This window comes from Nicotiana sylvestris, chromosome 6 (genome assembly GCF_000393655.2).
Source record: "Nicotiana sylvestris chromosome 6, ASM39365v2, whole genome shotgun sequence".
NCBI lineage: Eukaryota > Viridiplantae > Streptophyta > Magnoliopsida > Solanales > Solanaceae > Nicotiana > Nicotiana sylvestris.
In genome coordinates, this window is record NC_091062.1 from 132,085,636 (window position 1) to 132,103,162 (window position 17,527).

General features: G+C 37.3%; 1 protein-coding gene across 1 annotated transcript; it reads right to left on the reverse strand.

Annotated features, from left to right (window-relative positions):
- Nucleotides 1–10,908: 10,908 nt before the first annotated feature.
- Nucleotides 10,909–16,915, reverse strand: LOC138871286 (uncharacterized). The gene is made up of 3 exons (XM_070149160.1): nucleotides 16,733–16,915; nucleotides 16,267–16,651; nucleotides 10,909–11,138 (listed from the first exon to the last, which is right to left on the reverse strand). Exons 1-3 carry the CDS (start codon nucleotides 16,913–16,915, stop codon nucleotides 10,909–10,911), a joined length of 798 nt encoding a protein of 265 aa, XP_070005261.1.
- Between the last annotated feature and the right edge of the window lie 612 nt (nucleotides 16,916–17,527).

The following is a 17,527-nucleotide window of genomic DNA, read 5'->3' on the forward strand; positions in this document are numbered from 1 at the left end:
TATTTCAAATATTTGAGTGTACAATCTCTATGAATTCTTTGATTCTTCTTTTTAATAGTAAATAAATTCAAGAGCCTTTGAGCTTGATCTTGAATCTATGTTTGTTGCCACGAATGATGATCTTGGATTCAACTAGCACGACTTTGATTTGAACTCGTACTCCTTGAACCTTGTTTTGTTCTTCGTTCTTGAACTTGAACTTGATTTGTTCTTCATTCTTGAGCTTGAACTTAATTTCTTAAAGATTGAAACTTGTGGAGGAATTTGCAGCGTTTGATCCACGAACTCTTTCTTGCTTCTTGTTATAACTTCTGGTCCCTTTTCTTGTTCCCCTATTTATAGTTGTGGAAGGGAGAAGTTGTGATAAGAACAAACTCTTTCCGACAAATCAAATTGAAGTGTGACATGACCGCATTTGATTGACCAGAACATGTCACTTGCACACGTGGCACGATTTCATTAGCCTTTTAATTTGATTTGGCATGCCTTGTCATTTTGATACGTGGCTTGATCATATTGGCTCTCCGCTTGATTTGGCGTGCCACCTCATATGATACGTGGCACCAAACTGGGCCTCGAGGAAGATGACATCTTGGGCTTAATGAAGTGGGATCATCACTTTAGCCCAATTAAATGGCCTAGCCCAATAAATTAAGAATTATTTATTTAATTTATATATATTGGATTTATTCAATTATATTAGTCCATAATATTTATTTGGACCAATATATCTTGAATTTTAAAATATAATCCAAATTATTTTATGGATTTAATTTTAATAAAATTTATATGCCTACAAATGCCCCCTACTTCAAGACTTGTCGAGTGTCTAAACTTTTGAAGACTAGGTTTAAAGTATTCATATTAATATAATTGAATTGGCCTGAATTAATCATATGAAATATTAATGTATTTGAACTTTATATTCCAAATATCAATGTTAAATACCTCAAACATATAGAATGTAAAAACTATTAGATTTAAATTCCAAGATCACTGTTGCACTCCGTTGTGGCTTTGCAATCCTTATTGAACTTGGTTTGCCATGTTTTCTTGGCAAAGCACTCCCCTTTTGTCTTTAACAAGAACACTACCGTGACTATTAGAATTTTAAAAGGCAACTTCAAACACTTTATTCCCTTTTCATGTTGGGAACGAAATCTCGTCCCACATCGTGACAAATTCGTTCGGGTAGAGCCACTTGCCTCTATATATATCACGATGTTCTTCAGTTGTAAACATCAATTTGCAACATTTACAAGCTGCTTCGAGTCAGCCTTTGACGATTATCGGTGAAGGTAGTGTCTGTCAGGTAATTTTTTTAGCCTTCTTTTTTTAGGTAAAACGAGAACGAGAAGGGTGTGTTCTTGTTTAACGAGATAATCCATGCATGAAGAAGATCATTATAGGGTGTGAGGGGATGGGTACTCATCCCTGCCCGAATATCGGAGAGATTACTCTCATGGTCCGACTATCGTAGAGATTACTCTCAAATGTAGCTCGACTATTGGAGAGATTACTCTCAAAATGACCAAAATATCGGAGAGATTACACTCAATGTGGCCCGACAATCGGAGAGATTACTCTCAAAATGACCCGACTATCGGAGAGATTACTCTCAAAAAGACTCGACTATCAGAGAGATTACTCTCAAAATGACCCGACTATCAGAGAGATTACTCTCAAGGCGGCCAGACTATCGGAGAGATTACTCTCAAAATGACCCGACTATCGAAGAGATTACTCTCAAAATGACCTGACTATCGGAGAGATCACCCTCAAAGTGGCCCAACTACCGAAGAGATTGCTCTCAATGTGACTCGACTACCGGAGAGGCCAACTTAAGATGCAAAGGGACTCATATGCCCACCTCAAGATTGCAAAGTTATAGTTTCTTTTAAGGACAAACCCACGAAGAGACCAACTTAAGGTGCAAAGGGACTTATATGTTCACCTTAAGACTGGAAAATTATAGTTCCTTTTAAGGACAAACCCACGAAGAGGCCGACTTAAGGTGCAAAGGGACTTATATGTCCACCTTAAGATTGGAAAGTTATAAAGCTTCAACTCGAAAACTTCATGGACTTGATGATGTCGACTTGAACACTTGGAAAACTTTGAAGATTCGGCGGACTTTGCAGACTTCAACTTGAAGACCGACAAACTTGAAGATTCGGCGGACTTTGATGTTTCAATCTGAAAAATTTGAGGGCCCAAATACTTCCACTTGAAGACCGACGAGTTTGAGGACCCCAACTTGAAGACTTCAACTTGGAGACCTGGAGGGCTTAGATATCTCAACTTGAAGGGTGGCGAACGTGGAGACTTCAACTTGAAGACCAACGAACTTAAAGATTTCACTTTTGAAGACTTCGAGGGCTTAAATATTTCAGCTTCTCTTTTTCTTTACATTTTCCGACTTTTATCATAGTCGCATAATATTTAGCTTTACGCGCTTGTAACAAAAGATTCATATCTTGTCGTGGAAGAGTCCAAATAACGAACCGTTTGATTTTTCGAAAATTAGACTTCAATATCTAAAACATATCCAAAACATAGAATCAAACACCTTCAGAATCGAGCCAGATAATATTTTGAAACCAACTATATATTCCACCATGTTAAAAATTTCAGATTTGTGCAGTCTTAACCAAAAAAATTATATCTTGGTGTAAAAATATTGAAATTGAAAACTGTTTGATTTCTTGAAACTAGACTTCAAAATCTATAATATATCCAAACTTCTCAATTAAACAACTTCAGAATCGTTCCAGATAATATTTTGAAATCAACTTTATATTGCACCACGCTATCAATTCCAGATTTGTACAGTCTCACCAAAAAAATAATATCTCGCTGTAGAAATATCGAAATTGTAAACCGTTTGATTTCAAGAAAATTAAACTTCAAGATCTAGAACATATCCAAAATTCTCAATCAAACAACTTCAGAATCATCCCAGATAATATTTTGAAATCAACTTTATATTGCACCACGCTATCAATTCCAGATTTGTACAGTCTCACAAAAAAAATAATATCTCGCTGTAGAAATATCGAAATTGTAAACCGTTTGATTTCAAGAAAATTAGACTTCAAGATCTAGAACATATCCAAAATTCTCAATCAAATAACTTCAGAATCATCCCAGATAATATTTTGAAATCAACTTTATATTGCACCACGCTATCAATTCCAGACTTGCGCACTCTCACCAAAAAATTTATATCTTGGTGTAGGTACGTCGAAATTATGAACCGTTTGATTTCTTGAAAATTAGACTTCAAGATCTAGAACATATCCAAAATTCTCAATCAAACAACTTCAGAATTGTCCCAGATAATAGTTTGAAATCAACTTTATATTGCACCACGGTATCAATTCCAGATTTGGCAGTCTCACCAAAAAATTCATATCTTGGTATGGAAGCCTCGAGATCGGAAGATGTCTTACTTTCCATCAATCGAAATTTAAGAGTTATATTCTTACAAATATCTTGAGTTCAAGTCTCACTGAATTTGAATGTTGTGCCAAGCAATCTTTTCCTTATACTTCTGTTTCTTTTTTTACGCCTCTCTTCTCTTCCCTTTTATAGGCCGAGGGTGGACTTGAAGACCAACGAACTTGAAGGTTTGGCGAACTTGAAGACATAGAGATTCCCAAGACTTCAATGTAAATACTTGACATCCTCCTAAAATCGGCTCATTGAAGATATCAATTTACCATAGAGGGTTGCCCCTTTTAAATCAAATGAGATCAAAGTTCAACAGGAGGTTAGCATTTCAGCTTGATCTTATATTCCTTCGTACTTCATTTGAACAACAATTGAGGCAATATGTATCTTTTGAACTTATGCGAGTGAACTTAGAATGAAATTCTAAGCTACCTACGTACCTCGGTGAAGAGGATCAAGTCATACCGTAGTTCAGACTGGGTGATTTTTTTTTATGTCTCAACTTTTGCCTAGGCCGCCTCTTTCGAAGTATTCAACCTAGCAGACTCTTCTTTTTTTTTTGTCGGGATCATACACAGTTTAGACTCATTCGGGCCAGGAGTGTAGCAATATGCAGTTTAGGCTCATGCGTCAAGGAGCATCATGAATTGTAGTTTAGGCTCGTACGTCGAGGAGTGTTACAATTTCAAGGATATTACTTCTTTAAGAATTTGCCATTGATAGGGCCGATTATCATGCCATCTGCATCAACCAGCTTGTGAGCCCCAATGGAGTAAGCTTCTTGTACAACATATGGCCCATCCCATTTTGAAGTGAATTTCCCTATAGGTTTATGGGAAGTAATTATGGGTCTTCCTACGACAAGGACTTGATCTCCTACTTGAAAGGATCTCGAGCGAACTCTTTTATTGAAGGCGCGAGACAATCGAGCTTGATAACATTCAAGACTCTGTTGAGCTTCCAACCTCTTCTCATCAAGAGCCTCTAACTCTGCTAATCGAAGTCGAGCATTTTTTTCATCAGTGATCCCTTCTTGAATAGCCCATCGTAATGAAGGTATTTGACGCTCAAGTGTCAAGACGACTTCGACTCCATAAATGAGTGAATAAGGAGTCGCTTGTGTTGGCATGTGGTGAGTCGCCCTATATGCCCATAGAGCTTCTTCCATACGGTCATTCCAATCTCGTTTGTATTTGGAGACGACTTTCTTTAGCAAGTTGCATAGAGTTTTGTTGAATGCCTCAGCTAGACCATTGGCGACAGTATTTTACATAGAAGAGTTACGTTGCTTAAAGCCAAAAAGATCACAAATCTTATTCATCAACCTATTATCGAATGACTTTCCATTATCCGTTATTATGTAACGATTAATGCCAAAGCGATAAATAATGTTTACTCGGATGAAATTTGCAATATTTTCCTTCTTTACTTCCTTAAGAGCAACAGCTTCAGCCCATTTTGAGAAGTAATCAGTTGCAGCCAGGATGTACAGGTGCCCATCAAAGGACTTTGGTAGTGGTCCAACAACATCCAATCCCTAAGCGGCAAACGGCCAGGATGCCATAGTCGGGTGCAGCACTTTAGGAGGTTGATGAATTAAATTTGCATAGAATTGACAAGATTTACATCTTCGAGCGTAGTCCAAGCAATCTTTTACCATCATTGATCAATAATATCCCATCCTTTTTATATGGAACTGGAGCTTTGGTCTAGACTGGTGTGACCCACTTACCCCAGAATGCGCTTCTTGCAAAGCTTGGAGTGCTTCATCTTCCCCTAAGCATCACAAGAGTACTCCCTCGAATGATCTTCTGTATAAGGTATCTTTGTAGTAAAGGAAGCGAGGTGCACGACGATGGATTTCAGTTCTTCTCCGCGGATTTTCTGGAAGTATCCCATAGAACAAGTAGTCGATAATGGGTTGTCTCCATTCTTTTTTATCGACTTCAGAAACATCGACAAGATGCTTGAGTTCATTTTCTTCACCTTCAGCCTAATTTGGCGGCGGTACTTCCTGTTTTTAGTAGACAGTAACTTGCGCTTGATCATGCAGGGTTAACGATGAAGCTAGGGCATCTAAAGCATCCGCCTTCTTATTTTCTTTCTTTGGCATATGCTGAATAGTCACATTACCGAGCCACCCCATTAATTTTTTAGCGTAATCATGATATGGGCATAGTTCAGGCTTTTTGACCTCGTAACTACCTGAAAGCTGATTGACCACTAACTGGGAGTCTCCAAAGACTTGCAATTGTAATTTCTTCATATCAACGACCATTTCAAACCCAAGTATTAATGCTTAATACTCAGTAACATTGTTAGAATAGAGTTGTATCAAGGTGAAGGAGTAGGGCACGACTTCACCTTGGGAAGTGACAAATACTATGCCAGCACCAACTCCTCCACGATGTGCAGCACCATCAAAGTACATCTTCTATGGAGGTTGAACTTCAATGACCATTGCATCCCTATCAGGTAGTTCTTCAGTTAGCTCCTAGTCATCAGGTATCGTTTGATCTGCCAAAAAGTCTGCCAATGCTTGTCCTTTTACAACCTTTTGAGGGATGTACAAAATCTCGAACTGTTGAAATTGGAGGTACCATTTCGCTAGTCGATCACTAAGAACAGGTTTTGACATCACGAACTTGATGGGATTTGCCTTAGAAACAACGTGAACAACATGAGCTTGAAAGTAGTGCTTCAACTTTTGAATTGAGAAGACTAGCGCCAAACACAACTTTTCAATTGGGGAATAATTCAGCTCGTTTAGTGTCATCATCCTGGTCAAGTAATAAAGAGAGTTTTCTTTCCCTTCACTATTTTCTTAGGCCAACAATGCTCCAACAGACCTTTCTTGTGCTGCAATATATAGTATCAATGGCTTTCTAGGTATAAGGGTTGCTAAAACTGGAGGCTTCATCAAGTAGGATTTAATGCTCTCAAAGGCATTACTGCACGCTTGGTCCCATTTGAAAGGGATACCTTTCTTCATAAGGCGACTAAATGGTTGACACCTCCCAGCTAGGTTCGAGATGAATCTCCTAAGGTACGCTAACTTTCCTTGCAGGCTTTTCAATTCGTGAATATCCCGAGGCTCAGGCATTTTCAAGATTGCATCTACTTTGGCTTGATCAATTTCAATCCCTCGATGTCGGACTATGAAACCAAGAAACTTTCTGGAAGTAACTCCAAAGGCGAATTTTAATGGATTCATCCTAAGTTGGTATCTCTGGAGCAACTCAAACACCATTCTCAAGTCTTTCAAGTGTTCGCTTTTCTTCCTTGATTTTACCACCAAGTCATCAACATAACAGTCGATATTTTTGTAGAGAAGGTCATCAAAGATATTTTGCATAGCTCTTTGGTAATTAGCGTCAGCGTTCTTCAAGCCAAAATTCATTACCTTGTAGCAATAAATACCCTTGGGGGTATGGAATGCAGTAAGCTCTTCATCTTTTGGTGCTATGCGAATTTGGTTATAGCCTGATGAACCGTCCATAAATGACATTGCCTTGTACCCAGTAGTAGCATCGATCATTAGTTCTAGAATAGGAAGCGTGAACTCATCTTTTGAACATGCATTGTTAAGATCCCTAAAGTCAACACACACTCGAATCTAGCCATTTTTCTTCCTTAAAGGGACAATACTTGAAACCCATGTTGGGTATTTAACTTCACGAATAAAGCCAGCTTCGATGAGTTTGTTAACTTCGGTTTCAATCAAGGGAACCAAGTCCGGCCTAAAATGCCTTTGAGCTTGTTTAAAAGGGTGAGCACCATTTTTGACTGCAAGGTGATGGACTGCTACTTTCGGGTCCAAGCCAGGCATCTCTTTGTAACTCCAAGCAAAGATATCCGTGAATTCCTTGAGTAACTCAATAAGTGCTCTCTTTTAACGCATCACCTATCTTCTTCACTCCTTCTTCAAGTTCAGGTGGAGCATCTTTCGCATCTTCATCTTCTTGAGGGTCCCCATCGTTGAAGGATATGTGATAACATGGCGAAACATCCTCCAATTCCGCATTATCTTCCATTGAAGATGGAACGCCATTCTCGACTTGTATAGTAACATGATACGAAGAACCTACACTTTCTTCATCTTTGTCACGTTCCTTAGTGTAGACCATAGTATATGGCTTTACCTTTAGTATTTCTTTACATGAAACCACAAGTTTTGTTTGTCGCCTCATTCTAGAAGGAACCAAACTTTGAAAATCCTTAGAGATCTCCTAAATTTTGGGTGAAGCGGGTGTTCTTATGCTTTGAAAATTTCTCCGGAACTTGTTCCCCTTCTTTAATGGACCCAATCTTTCAAACACGGAGGTCCTCACAGGCAATTTTCCAAGTCGATCAAAGATAGAAGGCTTGTGAGAAGCGGCCGATTCATTTTCTACAGTGATGTAATTTATGCTCGCCCTTCTTATGGAAATGCGTACTAGTGACGGTTGCTTGTATCCCAAACATTCACGTGGTTGCCTCATTGCAGCTTCTGATGGGAGCTTTCCTAACTTTGACAGCTCATCGAGATTGTATCCAGCTTTCGTAAATAGCTTGTAAGCATTAGGATCAAAACCTCCATCTGTTCATTTTGTAGGGAGTGCCACATTCTGCAAACGATTTTGGGCTACAAACCCTGCAAGCGGCTTCGAGGGAAACTTTACTGCCTCAATTCATTTTACTGGAAGAGTTAACTCCTTTAGTGTGTTGGTTTGGAGATTAGATTATTTTCCCTCGTCTTTCTTCCTTTTAAGGACATATTGGATCTTAGGACTTACTTTCTTACCATAAGATGCAATATCCCCTCTATGAGATTTATTCTCATCGGGTTGTACCTCCTTAGTAATAGCTTTAGCTTTGCCGATAGTCACCTCAGATCTTATAGTTATGGGCTCGTCATTCTTGCCTTTCATGACATCATCAACTTTTAGCTCCTTCACAATGTTGTTCTTCAAGTAGAAGCATCGGCGAAGTGTGACTTTGCCTCGGTGAATGGCTCATCATCAGCAACTATCTTCTTCTCGACTTCATCCTCGTAGTATTTTAAACATTGATGGTAGGTAGATGAAACTACTTTATTCTCATGTATCCAAGGCATCCCAAGCAAAAAATTGTATGAAGTCTTCGCATCGATCACATGCAGCCATGCACTAGATTGCATATCTTCAATAGTAATTCCCAGCCTGATCGCACCTATGGCTCTTTGCGCACCCTTGGTTGAATCCTTGGATCATCACACGACTTTATGAGAGTTCGTTCATGGGAATACCAAGTTCTTTCACAGTGTGGATTGGCAAAATGTTCACTGAGGATCCTCCATCAATCAGAATTCGATTTACCCTTTCATCGCGCATATAGCCAACCAAGTACAATGGGCAGTTATGAGGAGTATCACCTAGCAAAATATCATCATTTGTGAACGTGACCTTTTCCTCACAAGCATTAACTTCTTGAGGAGTGGACTCGATGGGCTTTTCCGAAGATGGTGCCAATGGTAGGTCATCACTCTTTTCTTCCCCTTTGTCAGCATGGCAACAAGAGGCATCAATGCCCAATCTTCGTGTGGAACCAACTTGGTAAGAACTCCTCCAAGGTCACTAGATGTCATCGCTTTTGGGTATGGTGCACCTCCGTTTTTGCTTTCTTCAAATATTTAATTGGATTCCATCTCCTTGGTCTTTTCACCATCATTTTCCTTGTGGATTGTTCTATTGATTCTTTTCGTGGGCTCCTTTTGTGGTGCCTACGACGAGTCACCAATGTCCAACCTTCATCATCATCAAGTTGATTGACTTCAGCTTTGGTGCTCTCCAGTAATTCTTCATTTTTACTTTCTTTAAAACCACATAATTCATCCGAACTGAATGAGCCAAAGGTGATAGAGACTTGGTTTGCTCTTGCTTTCTCATCTTCAAGCATGATCTTCTTTTCGCGAGCCAAGTCCATGACTTTGTCCTTGAAGACAAAGCATTTCTCTAGAGGGTGGCTTACAAGTCGGTGATATTTGCAGTAATTTGGGCCATTTGTTTTTCTAACTTCATTTGTTTGCTTCATCTCCAGAAGCTCAATAAGATTTAACTCGAGGAGTTCTTCGAAAATGGCTGACACATCATAATCCAGAAATGGGTACTCTTTTTCTTGCATTTCTTTTAGAGTCAACTTTCCACTTGGCTTATCTTGAAAAGAAGTGGATTTCATACTCTGCTTCTTGTTCACCTTCGTCGTGAACTTCACAGGTGATGCGTTGACATTCATAGCTTCTTTGCTTTCAGACTTGGATACAAACTTGCCCCACTTCCTGACTTCTTACTTGTCATTCCCTTTGCGAGTTGCATAGATGGGCAGCCTTTCATTTCTAGCGGAGGCTATGCTCAATTTCCCTTGTACTCCATGTGGGCGCCTGATTGCCAAAACTTGAATAGTATTCCCTTGTTTTCCAGGTGAGCACCTAATTGCTAAAACTTGAACTGTATTACCTTGTTCTCCAGGCGGGCGCCTGATTGCCGAAACTTGAACAGTAGTCACTTGTTATCTAGTTAGGCGCCTGATTGCTAAAACTTGAACTGTTTTCCCTTGTTTACCAGATGGGCGCCTGATTTCCAAAACTTGAAATGTATTCTCAATTGTTGGAGGAATGCAAGCCTCAACTGCAAAGACAGGCTTAGTGAAGGTTCAGTCATATAGATGTGCATCCAAGGCATGAATTGGGGATTGCACTATATCTTGCAAGGTATCAAGCCTGGCACATTTGAAGAACTTGCAACTCGTGCCCATGACATGAAAGTCGATAACTAGTTCCCCTTTTCATTGACGAGTATTTGTAAGTTCCATCATACTTACAGTACGTATCGTACTACAAAAGCAATTGTGGAACTTTTTCTCTAGTTGATCCGAGCTATAGATAGATCTAGCCTTGAGGTCTGTGTACCAGTCAAAAGCATTTCCTTTTAGAGAGCGGACAAACTGCTTGATGAGGTAATCTCCATAAGTCCCAGCATTGTTGCACGTCTGCACAAAATGCACCACATATTGCTTTGGGTTACCTTTACCATCAAATTGTTGAAACTTTGGAGGTTGATATCCAGCAGGCATCTTCAACATATCGACCCTTGCAGTGTACGGCTTTGCATATGTAAGGGAGGATTTGGTGGCAACTTCATATTTGTTCTTAATGGTTCCTTTAATGAACTCGTTCAGTTGATCGATTGGAATCATCCCTTCAGATGAGACAGGGATAACCTTAGTGGATGCTACTTGTCTTGGAGGAGAGTCACTCTCTAGAACTTCTGGGAGCTTGCCGGGTGCATGGGTGGATTCTTCTTCCATCAAGATTCCCACCCTGTCTGTTAGCTTCTCAATTCTAGCCTCTTGATTTTGTATGCATTTGGTCAAGCCAGCGATTTCTTCCATCAAGTTTGACAACTGCTCCTCCATAGATGAAGTGTTTGTCACCATGGCTTATATGATCGTTGTGGACGACGGAGAGTAGCATGGATTTTCACACAAATTGATCCTTGATTGGCTCACGCTATGTGGTGTAAGTGGGGAGGATCCATCACTTGAAGCATCATCATCTTGCTTCACAGTAGAGTGCTTGTATTCGGAGAGGTCAAGCAGAGCAAGAGCTTTCTTGATATTTTCAGCAACATCACTTCCTCCTTTAGGTGCGTTTGTGGAAGATCTTGCTCCTTTTGAGGATGAAGATCCGAAAATAGATGTTGATACGGACGACACTTAGGGTGCTTGTTGTCCTAAAGAGCTCGCTTTGCTCCTCGTAACTGGTCCGAAGCTTCCAAAGGTTCACCGAGGATGCTTTCCACATCAGCATAGAACCTGGAGTTAGCAGCCTTGGTGAAAGTTGAACCGGAGTTGATTTTCTTTGAAGCCATTTCAATGTTCTTGGACTTTGGTGATTGAAAAGTTGAGATGAGAGCTGGGCGCGCCAATTTGTTTGCAACAAATTATTCATGATACAAAATTAAATTGCAACCACAATATAAGTATGAAGAAACATAATTTTATTGATAAAATGATGCAGGTACAATTCTGTTTGTTCTCTCGATTCTTCTCTCTAGATCGTTCTCCATAATTCGAGGGCCTTAGCGGCATATTTCTCAAATGTAGGACTATAAGCAAGATATATTTGACATGTTTTGGATCTCTTAATGAATATTCCAAGAGTTTCATGGAATTTCAGAGATCTCATATTTGATCTCTTTGTGCATATTCCGAGAGTTTATGGAATTGCTGAGATCCTCTTTGAAGAACATATGTAGCCTTATTTATAGGCATGAATTAAGGTTTGGGTGGATTTGAAAGTACAAGAGGGGGGAGTGAATTGTAGCCTTTCAAAATTTCTAGTCGACTACTCTTCGGACCTAGTCGACTTATGCGAGATAGCCTGCATAGAACTGTTAGTTCCTTCGATTTAAATAATTATTAATTACAATAAACAGTAAAGGAATAAAATATAATATGAGAGCAATAAAGTAAATGACACCAGGAATTTTATACTGGTTCGGAACCAATGAGGTATCCTAATCCAGTCCTCTTATGTTGCAAGATTGTTATCTTTTAGAGCTCTTTGTAAATTGAATTGAGTACAACCTTTTGTGATTTTCAGCGATCACTACCAACGCTGACAGGGTTGGTTTTCACTCGCTCACCAAAGAAACGAATAATGACACAACCTCTAGGACACACTGCCTCTCCAATATTTTTCTGTCTCTCTTCTCTCTTTTGGGTACACAGTAAATCTACTAAAGTGAATTACAATGCTTGTTAAGAGTAGAATAAAGAACTTGTAGTTGAATAGACAATTGTATAGAAGGCTGCGTACTTTCTTCCTTCATAGAGCTCGTATATTTATACCCTTTTCAACTTGTTCTAGCAATTGCTTAATCCAAGGGAATTTGATTATTGCTCCTTTATTTGTTTCCATAATCTGCTACTCCAATGATTTTTTGTTTGGTCAATATTCTCATACCATATATTAGACTTGGGCAGAGATATTGTTGTTTTCCTTTGGATAAGGTAAATTGGTGAGTATCCTTCCAATTATGCATTGAAAGATTTTCTTCCCTTGTCTGACACCTTGATTGAATTTTAAGAATCTTGATTACAACTCCTTCCTTAATTCCTTTTATAACTTTGGACATTATGCCTTCCAAGTCTCTAGTGCATAATCACGTTCTTTTGCTTAAAGATTCTTCCACAAATATTCCTCATTTTCTTCCAATAAGCCATTGTAAAAGTTCTTCCTTTTTATATGGGAAATATTCCTTTCTTCATCTTGGAAAATAATCTTTTTCCATAATATAGATTTTACTACACCATAATATATTTTCTTTCCATAGAAAATATATTCTTGGAAAATAATCTCTTTCCATAATATATATTTTACTACACCATAATATATTTTCTATGGATAGAAAATATATTCTTCATTGGCCTTGTAAAATATTTTTCTATAAAATAATAGATATTCTCCATAAATTTAGCAACTTTCCTTTCAAGATATTGAAAAACATTCCTCCATAATTTCTGTAGATTCTTCTTCCGATATTGTAGTAAGGCATCCAATATTTGAAACTTGAATTTCAAATATTATTCCTTCTACGATGCTTGGAGATTAACTCTCTGAAAATAATCTTCCTTGATAAATCACATGATATTTTGTTTCCCGTATTTGTCTAGATCTTTACCACATCTTTTTTATGAATAAACCTGTGCAGAAATAAGATTATCATAAGTAAGTATTCTTTGATTAATAATTATGTTGGTTTATTATCATCAAAATTAATACGTGTAACTTTGAAGCTAACAATCTCCCCCTTTTTTATGATGGCAAACCATTGAGTACAAAATAAGAAAATTTAATCAAAAACTTAATTAAAGGCAGTAATGGGATAAGCTAGATAAACTGGTTACTTCCCTGAAATCATCTTCTCGAAATGCATGTAGTACATCAAGTGTGAACTCCCCCTCACTCTATGCATTCCTCAGTTGTGCTCCCCCTGTCTCCATATACTCTACTTGAGTTTTCGAACTTTTGTACACATTATTTCTCCCCCTTTTGTCATCATCAAAAGGGTGGAATAGGATATACTAGAACCAATAATAAAACATATGCTCAATTAATCTATATTCCAAGAATTTCTCAATTAGATAAATGCATAATCTATTAACTCATCCAGTTTAAAGAAAGAATAATGACAAATAACATTAAGCAATCAGCACCAAAGGCTTGAGTCAGTTGGAAAAACGTTTGAGTAAACAAATCATTGCTTACCATATGAAGCACGAGAAATTCTAGGTCATTTTAGGTCATCCAAAAACAATTTCAAATATTTGAGGAGACTTATTTGACTTCTAATAATGAAGAGCGGGACGATACAATTTTGAATCTATTGAAAATAATTCTAATAGAATCGAACCGCAGACATGGTATCATAGACTTTAAATCACACAAAAGAGATAAGATGATAATGAATCATTTTTACCAAAAAGGATACACGAGACTATCATTACCATACCAACTTCTTTAGTAAATGAGAGAAAATATCTACAAGATGATGGTTAATGTCCTCCCGGCAGATTTCCATAATACTTTCTGTCACAAGCAATCTAATGACACATGTTTTGCCTTGTGCTCTAGTTTGTCTTTTTCATGAGAATTAAGAAATCTCCATGCCATTTTTTCTATTTCAGTCCACTTTGTTTCCTGCAAGATTTGCATCTGAAAAGATCCTACTAGATCAAAGCAATTAGTTCTTGCATACAATAATCCATAATTTAGAATCAACCAAAGATCTTTTGTGATATTGTGAAGAGATATTATGGGATCAGGTATACCTAAATATTTGTCATAAAAATGCAATAGAGAGCAGGTCATACCTTGGTACTTTATTCGATCGTTGGACTTACTAATTTTTTCCTTGCTTCGCATTATAGAATGTGAAGATAAAGGTAAATTCTCTATTATATTCATTTCCAACCCGATCATCTTCCAGAAGCTTAAAAATTGCTTGATATGCTTTTGGTTAGTATAAAAGAATATGCTCTTGTAAATACAACTTTGGAAGGAATAATCGCCACATGATAAACATGAATTTATTTCAAATGGTAACTAGTCTTAGTCACGCGAATGTGGTTAAAAAAAACTTTCAATTCCAGAGAGAGGCTAGAGAATAATGTTATGCAGTTTTCAAACCATTTAAAAAATATTTCAACATTCATACAAACTTTGTAATATGCACATGAAAATTGATATTCTAACAAAACTCTCAAGGAAGAAACAGACCTTCTTGTTGTGAAACCTTGAGCTACAAGTTCACACATAATTTTCACAACTTTACCAATCTTATCCGGCTTTAGATATCCATGATTGCAGCTCATTTACTTGGTACTGGATTTTCATATTGTTGATTCTTTCAGCTATGCTCAACAAATCTTGTATTACCAGAATCCAGCATTCAATGCTTCTTCATGACTGTCTAGTTCAACTAGTATAGATGTGTCAGTAGTAATTTATTTCAAGCTATCCACTGTAAGTTCTCCATCTTTATTCACAATTTACTTAGAAAAATATTAGTATAAGAAAAACGCGCATGATGAGATTTCTCTACAACTAATGTATAAGAAATATGTCAAGAGGCTTACCAAGACAGTTGCAACCAATGAAAATAAGATAACCAAAAATCGATTTTTCTTCCTTCCCATAGCTCAGACAAAATTTCATTCAAGATAAGATCCAATGATAATATTAAAGTACATATAAGCCAATGATAACAATTTATGCAAAAATGATGCTTTCTTTTCGGGTCTACTTTCACTTGAGGTGTCAAACTAAAGATATAAAAGATCATGCTTGTTGCAAGAAAATGTCAAATAGATACTATTAAGACACACATCGATGATTGCTGCAAATACGTTATTTTCTTATTAACAAATATGAAATATGCAAAAGTAAGGATAATCATCAATAGAAACATATATATATATATATATATATATATATATATATATATATATATACCTCCCAAAATTTTGAGTCTTAGGAACAGTCGATTATCTCTACATGCACAAGTTACCAAGGCATCAAGGTTAAACAACCTTCTCAGATTTGAATGAAATATTGAAACTTTCACTAAGAGAATGGATATAAGAAGTAATTCTCTTCACAAATTATCTTAAGCTCACAACTATATGAAAGGATTGCATGTGTGAATGCTTTCTTATCCTAATGCTTATATAAAAGGCATGGTTCATGCAAGATATTCGTTCTTATTCAAATATCTAAGTCACAGATAAGATTAACACCAAACATAATAGTAGTATGTTGCAGCTAGTCGCTTCAAGCAATATGTAGTTGTATATATCATACTATATTTAACCAAAAAATATTAGTAGATACGTATCACCTTATAAAGCATCTGAAGGAACTTGAATAGCCTTTAGTCATATTAATCACTTAAGCTTTACCATCATGTGTAATAGTTCATTCATCATTTATAGAGAATGTATGAACTTTGAAGCATCTTTAAGCATGTGCCTTGACCAGCCATTTTGCAAATTTCATTTATCCCTTTTTATGGCTGGACTCAGAATTCCTACAAAACAGATTAATTTATTTTTGGTACCCAAATCTTTTTGGGTCCTTCATGATTAGTAGATTGAATAATTCGAGATGCATGTTACTGTTTTGGTCTCCAAACATATTTTGATCTATCATAACTTTTGGCATAATTTATGCAAATACTTTATGTCTAGAATTGCCATAATAGTGGCATGTAATATGAGAATAAGAGTGTTTACCTGCAGCTGCCTTATTAGTTGACTTGGAGCTTTCCTCGATCAACTTGTTCAAAGTAGGACGTTTACTAGTAGATCCCTTTTCAGTCGACTTATAGCTGTTAAGCCAAGGAGACGACTTTGATCGATCAAAGTAATGGATGGGGGATTTGTGCAAGCTTCTTATTTGTTTGCGAAGCTCAAAATTTTCTTCTTGAAGTAAGTTGTTCTCTACCAGATATTCTTTAAGTTGAGTATCCCACTCATTCTTTTCATTTCTCAACTTGTTATATTCTTCAAGTTGGATCTCCCAATCTTTCTTCTCATGCATCAGCTTCTTATATTGGTCAAGTTGGATCTCCCAATTCTTTTTCTCCTTACTAAACTTATTATATTCATTTAGATTTTTCTTACATCCATTGAGAACCAATTAGATATCATCCTGCAATTCATCACATTTATCGCAATACATAGTAGGAGTGGGTTATACCTTGTTAATTTCTTCCATTGCCATGAAACATTGATTCTCCATTCTTTCGTGATTGTTTTCTTCTTCATATTCATCCTCGTCGCTCCAAGATTTGTGATTCTTTTTCTTGAGATCACAATCCATAATAGCATTAAAGCAAGCCTCGTCAGTTTCTTCTCTTTTCTTGAGACATATGTTTGTCATTTCTTGTTGATCATCCTCGTCGCTCCAAGTTGAGATTCTATGATTTTTCTTCTTGATGTTGGGACATTTTAATTTCATATGTCCAGGTTTACCACATTTGTAGCTGTGACGAACCAAAGGGTCATCACTTGCTTTCAGTGTCTCCAAGGCCTTGAAAACCTCATTAGAGTCACCTCGATTTGCATGCGCAGTCCAGGCGCGTAGCCGGAAAGCTTAAATATGAAACTCTATGAAAAATGTTAAGTTTTGATGTTAAAATGAATAAATTTGACTTCGGTTAATATTTTAGGTAAACCGACCCGGATCCGTGATTCGACGGTCTCGGAGGGTCCGTAGGAAAATATGGGACTTGGGCGTATTCCTGGAATCAAATTCCGAGGTCCCAAGTCCGAGAAATAAATTTTTAAGTGTATTTATTTTTAGAAATTGTTTAAGGAAATTTGAAATGGAAACTGATTAGAAAGCAATGGTATCAGGCCCGTATTTTGGTTCCGGCGCCCGATACAGGTCTTATATATGACTTGAGTCATTCCTGTGAAATTTTGTTGAAAATGGACGTTGTTTGACGCGATCCGGACCTTAACTGAGAAATTTGATGTTTAAAAGAGTTTT

Coding starts and splice junctions, on each gene's coding strand:
- LOC138871286 (XM_070149160.1), bottom strand. CDS start 16,915: ATGACAAACATATGTCTCAAGAAAAGAGAAGAAACTGACGAGGCTTGC. Junction 16,652..16,732: donor CAATGGAAGAAATTAACAAG/GTATAACCCACT, acceptor AATGGATGTAAG/AAAAATCTAAATGAATATAA. Junction 11,139..16,266: donor AACTAATAAGGCAGCTGCAG/GTAAACACTCTT, acceptor CATCCTCAAAAG/GAGCAAGATCTTCCACAAAC.